Below are 9,202 nucleotides of genomic sequence, written 5' to 3' on the forward strand. Positions count from 1 at the left end.
CTGGAATCACCTTAATAGCTATTGTAGAACTCGAGATATGGCTCTTACAAGCAGGAACTAGCAAATTGAAGCGCTCTCTTGGCTCGCCTAACTTCCTTACTCCAATGCGCATCTCAAAATAGTACTTTCCAAGCTCCGACTCAACTCATCTCCTAAATGCATGCGTAGGGACATGTTTTAGGCTTGTTTTCACTCCTTTCGGGTTCATTCCTGCAAATAAGACAAAATAACCCAAAGTAGCATATTCGGGGCATTTCGTAGCATAAAACCACGATAAAAGCATAGAAATACGTGCATAAAATAGGCTAAAAAGACTATATAAAATGCACGTATCAACTTTTGTGACGAACTCAGGAGTATGATGTCGAGGTTTTGGTGGGGGCATGAAGAGGGGAATAGGGGTATCTCTTGGGTTTCGTGGAAAAAGCTTTGTCAACCAAAGGGCATGGGTGGCATGGGGTTTCGTGATTTTAAGCTATTTAACCTTGCTTTGCTGGGCAAACAAGCATGGAGGCTCACTACGGAGACGGAGAGTTTATGGGCTCGGGTTATGAAGGCTAGATATTATCCGAATGGGGATTTCTTATCGTCAAACATTAGCAATCACCCTAGCTATACTTGGAGGCGAATCCACGAGGCAAAGGAGGTTCTCGACTTGAGGCTCAGACGGCGCATTGGGAACGGGCTCACTACTAGAGTGTGGGGTGATGCTTGGGTAGTACCGAACCAACTGGGGCGGGTTATATCACCTCAACCTCCGGGGTTCGAGGGCATGATGGTGGCGGGGTTACTGAATGACGGGGGTGGTGCTTGGAACGAGCAGCTCATTGATAACATTTTCTTGGAGTTCGAAGGGACTCGGATAAAGAACATACGGCTTAGCGAGAATGCCATCGATGATGACTGGTTTTGGAGTGCGGAGAGGGATGGAGTGTTCTCTGTCAAATCGGCTTATCGACTATTGGTGGGAGGCTTCGACTCTTTGGAAGTGGGGGGTGCTTCAAATTGGGAGAGGGAAAAGTGGCTTTGGCCTAGGCTCTGGAAAATCCCGGTTTGGCCTCGCGTGAAGCTCTTGTTTTAGCAGCTGTGCAGCGAAGCTTTAGCAAGAAGAGCAAACATCGCTACTCGGGTTCGAGGTGAGTCTTCTTTCTGTTCATTTTGCAATTCGTGTTTTGAGTCGAGTACGCATCTCTTTCGGGATTGTGGGGTGGCACAACGGGTTTGGGAGGAGATTGGGCTGGCGGGAGACAAGGAGGAAGCGGGTGGAGGGTGTGTGAGGGATTGGATTGAGGCAAGATGGAGGGAGCTTGGGGGGCGGGAATGTGGATGGTTTATGGTGGCGTGTTGGGCTTTGTGGGAGCATAGAAACAAAGTTGTTTTTGAAGCTCGAGAAGTGGACCCGTGTGGCGTGGTGAAGAGGATAAGGGACGTGATGGAGGAGATAGAGGGAGGGGGCTATGTAAAGCTGAGCAGTCGGGAGGATGATGGCGTGAGGCGGAGGGAGAGTGCGCGTAAGGGATGGGTGGTACCCCCGGAGGGATATGTGAAAGTTAACGTTGACGCAGGAGTTCAAGACGGTATGGGTGTGAATTTGGGTATGGTGTGTAGGGATGGTAGGGGACTGGTGCTTTGGGGGGCGACGTTGGTGCTGGAGCAGCTGTGGGAAAGTCATATTGCGGAAGCTGTGGCGGTCTTGGAAGGAGTCAAGAAAGCACGACGGAGAGGACACATGAACATCGTCGTCGAAAGTGATTGTCTACAAGTGGTGGATGCCTTGAGAAAGTCTCGTACCGGTCGAAGTGTTTTTGATTTAGTTTTAGACGACATTATTTCTTTACGCTCTTCTTTTAATTCTGTTATTTGGTCTTTCACTAGTCGCTTAAACAATGGGGTGGCTCATGCGTTAGCCCATCCTTTTCCTAGAATAGTTGGTAGATTTCTGTGGTCGGAGGGCTTGCCTTTGATCGCGAACGATGCTGTTATTGCTGATTTATCTTTAATACAGTAGGACTTTCGAGGTTTTTTTCAAAAAAAAAAAAAACAAAAAAATTAAATCATATAGAGCAGAAAAGAAAATATAGGATTTTAGTGTACGTGCATATTTTTAGTATTTATAATGTGAAATTTGTATGCTATAGAACTTCTTAATAATAATCATTAGAGATATATATATATACAAAGAAGACTCCTAAAGTATTTAAATTACAAATATATTCTTTAATTATGCAAGTTTATTTAATTCATATTTTATTTTAAGTAGTTTACAAAAGTTGTAGCCAATGAAATCGCTTCAAAAGTTCATCTTTTAAGTATATATATTGATTGATTGATACTAGATTTAATGCCCGTGCGATGCACGGGCCTGTTTACAGTATTCTATCGTGTATAATTGTAGATACCTCGTTTCTTCACCTCCCGCCAAACACCCAGTGATGATTGGGCCGCATGTTTAGTATATGTCGCGATTTTATGACGTTTTGTAAATCGGTTAATAAAAGATAACTCATACACTTGTGTCTACCCCTTAGTTGTCATCTAGGTGTCATTACGGTCGTTTTGGCAGTAATTAGAGTACATTTGGAGTCCGGGTAAAAAACCGTCTTCATTTCCTAAAACCGTCAAATCCCGAGTCAAAAGCAATGTGCTTGTCTCCCTAAGGTTAGAATGTCATAAATGTTATGGGTATATCTCATTTTGAGTCTGATGTCACTTCTTTAGGCTAAACTTTTAGTTTACATTACAAAATGTGCATTTCATTTATCTAAAATGACAACCCGACATTTAGGCCCGTTTTACGAGGTCATAAAGACTTTTTTGGGGCAGGACTATTTCACAGAAAGTTCTAGATCTTTCTCTTAGCTTTCCAACGCCACCGAAATTACATTATTCCGAGTCTTGTAGAGAAAGGTATGCCTAAAATACGGCAGGCTGTCAAACGCGTTTTCTACGCGCAGAGGAACCTATCCGAGAAAGGACACAACAAACGCTGCACCTCTCTGAAGGATCGCAGCACCTGCTGCGCCTTTTCTCAGGGCTTTCTTTTTGTCCAAGTTTCCGTGTTTCAACCTAAGTCGGTTTTTTTCGGATTTTTTCTTCCATATTCTACCTTAACCCTAATTCCTCCGTGTGTTTAGTATAAATAGCGGCCTTCGCCTCACATATTTTTCACGCGAGTGTCCGCCCTTCTCTTCTCCCATTGCATTATAAGACCATGCTCTTGCTTATTGACGTCTATGTGCTTGAACTTTCGACCACGTAAGCTCGGATTCTTCTGAGTACCAGTCTCGTTTTGCATGACCGACCAATTTGACCACTACACCATAATCAATAATTCAATTTATTTTAACTCCTTTTTCAAGGGCACTTTCATATTTGCATAGTTCGAGTCGAGTTACCACTAAAAAACCGATTTAGTTAAATCTCGCGACGCTAACATTTAAGTCTGAGGGTGTAAATCCCACTTTTATTATTGTATTTTATCTTTGTATTAATTATTGTAAGATTTACGTCGAAAGTGTTGGGAAATGTGTCCTCAACAACAGTGCGATCATATGATTTAAATATCATTATTAAATCTCATTTTAAAGAATACATTTGGGAAGTATTTTTACTGTCAACTGGTCCACACATATCGGTAATGATTGGCTGACTAGAGTTTGACATTACTGTCGTGCGACGGTGGTGATCAGTTGATCCCCTAGGTCATACCTATAGGGCAACACTCTTAATTGATCATTTAATTAATCGTATAATGTTACGAGTTAATTAAATTACTTGAAAATTGACGGACGATTTTGGAAGTAAAATTTACGTGTCTCATTTAGATGAGATACGGTCTGAGTAATCGAATTGTATCTTTACTCAGATGAAATTATTGTTTAAGGAAACAATTGAAATTGAATGAATAATTATAAATACAAGTTGTTGTGATTTATAATTGGTAAAATATTTTGGTACAAGTAATTATGAATTACTGAGTCAATTTTGTGTATGACGTATTTTTATTAATACGTTGATTTTTAAATGTGTTAAAAATACATAACAATTTTATGTGACATGTGACATGTAACATATTGACAAATTGACAAGGATAATATGGACACCATATTATATGATGGCCGAAATTTTGAAGACAAAATAAAGAGACCATGACTTTTCCTCTTCTCTACACTATTTGGGGAAGATTAAGAGTCATGTCTTTTATTCTTCTTTTGCCCACAATTGTCTATATGTACTAGAATCAATTCATTCACTTAAGAAGCTGAAAACTTAAGTGTTTTAAGTGAGCAAAACTCTTCCTCTTCTCCTCTCCATATGAACCGAAATTTGGGAGCTAAAAGACCAAATTTTTGGGTCAATTTTCTTGCAAAAATTAGTATTATCTAGTCTTCATAATATTGGTTTGATTAAGAGAAAGCTTTGGGTATAAAGCCTTGGGAGAGATCCTATACTTGGGTCTTGGGTTCTTTGTTCTTCCATTTAAGGGATAGCTCAAGAACAAAAGAGAAGGAGAACTCTTTTGTGCCCATATATACCGATATTGCAATGTAAGGACATGATTTCTCCTCTATTATATCTTTTGTTTGCATGCATAAGATCATTAGTTAATTTTATGACAAATTAAATTTAAGCATATATGAGTATGTTGTTGGTATAAAGATCTACCTTTCCTTCAATTGGTATCAGAGCAATGGTTGTTTGCATGCAAATCGGTTATAGTTTTTCCGAGTTATACGATTAACATATAAAACTTGTGAATTTGTGTTATTATGATATATCACGAAATTAATTCATGCATGATAAGTTTCTGGTCCTAAAATGATTTTTAGGATTTTTGGTTAATTTACGGATTTTACTGTTCATATTATATAATATTGGCATTAAAATGTGATTTTTATGATAAAAATGCCATTTTTGGACGAAAATTAGCTAAACTTCGAATTTTCCAGTTCTTTTTGGATATGTTTTCACATATATTATTATTAGATGATCTGGAAAGTTTCATAATTTTATGAGTTTTTATGCTCGAAAAATGAATTTTTCATTATTAAATTCGGTTTTTGGTGAAAAATAGGTTAATATGAGATAAATTTCGAATCTGGTCATAGAAATTTAGTATGTTGTCACATGCAATTTTACAAGATGTGTGTAAAATAATAGGCTATATTGAAGTCTTTATGCATGATTTATGAATTTTTGAAGAAAAATAGCATAAATAGTGACATTTTTAGTGAAAAATTACTAAAACATGCTTCATGACTAAGGAAAAACGTCACATGTTGCTTTTTATTATCTTTTTCAGATCTAAAATTGAAAAGTTGGTGAAAATAAATTTTCTCATATTTTTATGATTATTTTAGTTAAAACCGATAAACCGCAACATTGTTTTTCCCGGATAAATTTCGAAATTTTTAACCTAATTTTTGAACATTATGAGTGTCATGGTATTTTTCCAGAATGTTCATAAGTTTAAATTTCAAATTTTGAATTTATTTGAAATTTTTATGATTTATTTGAAGTTTATAGCATTTTATTATAATTTTAAGTCCATTATGAACAAATATGAGTTAATTATGGTCAAATTATTAGTGAAGACTAAATTTTGAGTCCTAAACAGTTAGGGTAATTAACTTATGCATAAATATGAATTTATGTATTTTTGGTGATTGTAAAATGTTGAATCACGCAAATCCGTAAAAACCGAGGAATATATGATATTGGCATATTTAAAGGCGATTTAGCATAAAATTGGGCATGTTCATACATATTATAATGCTGCATATTTCAATTGTTGAATGTCTTTTATTTATATAATTTTTGAATTATGTAATTTTGCTTAGTATGGCCTTAGTTTTAATTGGTATTACCCGAAATGTATGGGAATATCGATTCGGTTGTAATTTTTAATGTGATCTCGTATCACCGTCTTGTAATTTAATAGATTTTTTTTTATTATAGTTACAAATGTATAATAGGAATTATGTAATTCATTATGTAATTTTAATTCATTCCGGAGTTCCTAAAGACGGATTTCCTAAAGATGGCGATACATAAAGACGGTGTTACCTCGAGATGCGTGCCACAACCGAAGTTCAAGGGACCAATGGAGTTGGTTTCCGAATATGTAATAGTTAAACAGTTTTCTATTCTTAGGCAGGCCATACTAGGATTTATTTTTTTATGTTTTGCATTTTATTTATGTCGCATGCATCGCTAAATCGCCATAACTAAAACATGCATCATCGAGTCCTTCGACCGTGTCAATTACAATTATCGTAGTTCACCGCTTTAGTTCACTTAAAACGTGATAGATAATAAATTGACATGACCTCTCGCTAAAACAATCAATTGAGATATAGCCTTACCAAATAGTAGAAACCATGAAAACCTATTTCGTGAGGGAGTGCACTCGGCTACCCCGGGGTACAAACCTTGTTACGTAGGGGAAGTGGGTGATGAATGTCAATCCACCGAATTCATGTTGATGAGGGTTTCATCGGCTACCCCGTGCCCAAGTTGATGTGGATTTGGATCATGGACACATTTATTCGAAATTTGGATTGAACTCAACAAAAGTTATTGATAAGGGTTTCATCGGCTACCCCGTGCCCTTGTCATGTGTTTTGGGCTAAAGATAAATGTTAATGTAATTTTATCGACCGAGAGTTCTAAAAGTAGAATCGATTAAAAGGTTAATCCACCGAGTTATATTGATAAGGGTTTCATCGGCTACCCCGTGCCCAAGTTGATATGAATTTGGATCTCGGAATCATTTTTATCTAGTTGGGTAGAGGTCACTAGAAAAATGCATAAAACTTGTTATCTACAAGTATTATTAAAACGATAAATGTTAAGTTTTCCACTATTCCGTTATCATATTGTTCTATTTCTTTACCACAATTCATATACGATATCATTTCGATTTTTCAAAATCTCCATTAAAACATCGTAACTAGAGACAAATTTGAATTTTGCTTCTAAAACCTCAAATGAACCATTGCTAAGGATCTCTTGTAAAGAGTATAGATACAAGTTATTCATAATCAAACAGGTTTTTGATTCTTGACTAACACATCTACTTACAATGGATTGTTTTTCATGTACTTAAAAGAATTAAGTACCTTGAAATGATTGTTTTGGTAATTAGTTTTGTCAGAATTCGTAATTGACCAAAATAACGCAACCACTTCAATGAAAGTTTTTAAGACTAAAACGAACAAATGAAGAGTGTTCTTCATGAATTCAATTTTGCTTCTCAAAGCAAAGATTCATTGAAATAAGTGGGAGCATTCTCTTAAACCGTTAAGATGAGAACGAGGTTCAAGAAGTAAAGATTATAATGGAATTGATACAAGGTAATGTTAAAAGTAAAGTTGTTGAGAATGACGATACTAAACCTATCAATCCCGACCGATAAAGTTTCCGTTGTCTTAAATGTTGGACACGAGAAAGGAAACTACCCCAAATTATTGAAGAATCAACAAGTTAGTTGTGGGACATCTAATGGGATCTTCTTCTTTAAATGTTTATTTGATTAAACATAAATTTTGCTAGTACCACTTCGTCAATATTAGAAACCAGTGGTGGTTTTCATCATTATGTTTGATACATAGGATGATTAGATATGACGACTAGCAACAATGAAGTCGAGAGATAGAGTCATTGTGTACTAAATCTAGTTTTTGGGTTTGGAGTTGTACTTAATTATGACTATTAAGTACATAAACTCTAAATAAGAATACAAACTTGTTAAGATACAAAGAAGGTTTCACTTTTTGTGACCCTATACACCACGATTTGATGTATGGCTGGCCCATTATCAAGGTGATTATATTCTAAACCAAACTAGAATTACATATCATGAAGATGATACAAGACTCAAAATGGTAACCCAAGATTAAACCTTAAATTTTGGAATGATGAACGCAAAGAGTTATCGAGTACTCTTGAAACCATTAGATTGTTAATGGTATATGCGTATCTTGTATTCAAAGCAAGATGTCTCGTGCCTTTTGGTTGAAAAGGAGATCGAGGTTGTAAATCATTGATCCAAAATAGGTTGATCATTTTCTTTTACCAACGAATTAATTTGATGAGGTAAATAGAAAAATCTTTTGAAGAAGTTCAAAGAGTTCAAGGAATCACGATTTAGTCGTGATGGGATTATCAAAGTGAAGACTTTGATATAAGCCAAAGGAAATGTGATATAGTATCACAAGTTAATCTCTCTTAACACGCATTATGGAGTAATGTGTGTTTGGATAAGAAATCAAACAATATTCGATATGGTTTGGACTTCAATCAAGTTACTTTGAGTTACTTGATACTTTTGGGGATTTTATCATTTTTGTCTAAATTATTTTTCCACTAAATAGAATCATATGAGATATGAAATGGTAAGGGTACCATGTTTGTAAGTTTTCACAAGAAACAAATGCTCATTTTTCCCTATGATAATCACGAGTACACCGGGTTTGTGGCTCGTGAAGTCGTTTCTTTCTAAAATACAAGTTTATTTCTAGAAGACAGAGTGGGAGAAAGTTATTCAAGAGCCACAAAGAATGTCATGTTGCAAGAAACAGGTCTTTCTTGGCTACATGAGACGTGTTGTGTAAGACGTCATGTCGCAAGAAACAGGTCTTTCTTGGCTACATGAGACGTGTTGTGTAAGACGTTGTTTCTTTAAAACCTAGGAGGTTAAATTCGTCACTTGTTAAAGATGATGAATTCAAGCTACTTTTAAGAAAGTAAAGAGCTTATAACTTACAAAACAAATTGTTTGATTCAAGTTGATTACTTCTAGAAAGTAATGAACATATGACTTACATAAGAGTGTTTAAGTCACAACTCAATACAAGGCTTAGAGCCATGAAAATCCGAAACAAAAAGGCTTGATTAGTGACAAAGGGTTTTGCACTAATAAAGAGAGATTTCAAAGCAAGATTGGTAGCAAAGAGTTTTGCACTAGTTGAAATGCTTAAGTCTATTTGGATCTTCTTAGGGATTGTGTTTCATTATGAAGATATGAATACAGCAAGTGAATCTAAAACCCACTTCTTCAATAGAAGGAATGTATTCAATACATGTCATAAGTTTTATAGATTCTTACAATCCTAAGATAATGTGAAACTTAAGAGAGGGTCTTAAGTAGGACATCAATGAGTTAGAATCAATGTTTTGATCATGTTATAAAACTTTTCTC

General features: G+C 35.9%; 2 protein-coding genes across 2 annotated transcripts; both read left to right on the forward strand.

The window, feature by feature from the left end:
• Positions 1 to 361: 361 nt before the first annotated feature.
• Positions 362 to 1,081, forward strand: LOC141632497 (putative mitochondrial protein AtMg00310). Its single transcript, XM_074445044.1, has one exon. It carries the CDS (start codon positions 362 to 364, stop codon positions 1,079 to 1,081), a length of 720 nt encoding a protein of 239 aa, XP_074301145.1.
• A 252-nt stretch (positions 1,082 to 1,333) lies between these two features.
• LOC141632499 (uncharacterized) lies at positions 1,334 to 2,008 on the forward strand. The gene has a single exon (XM_074445045.1). The coding sequence runs from the start codon at positions 1,334 to 1,336 to the stop codon at positions 2,006 to 2,008; it is 675 nt and encodes a 224-aa protein (XP_074301146.1).
• The last annotated feature ends 7,194 nt before the right edge of the window (positions 2,009 to 9,202 follow it).

The sequence above is a fragment of the Silene latifolia genome, chromosome Y (assembly GCF_048544455.1).
Source record: "Silene latifolia isolate original U9 population chromosome Y, ASM4854445v1, whole genome shotgun sequence".
NCBI classification, from domain to species: Eukaryota; Viridiplantae; Streptophyta; class Magnoliopsida; order Caryophyllales; family Caryophyllaceae; genus Silene; species Silene latifolia.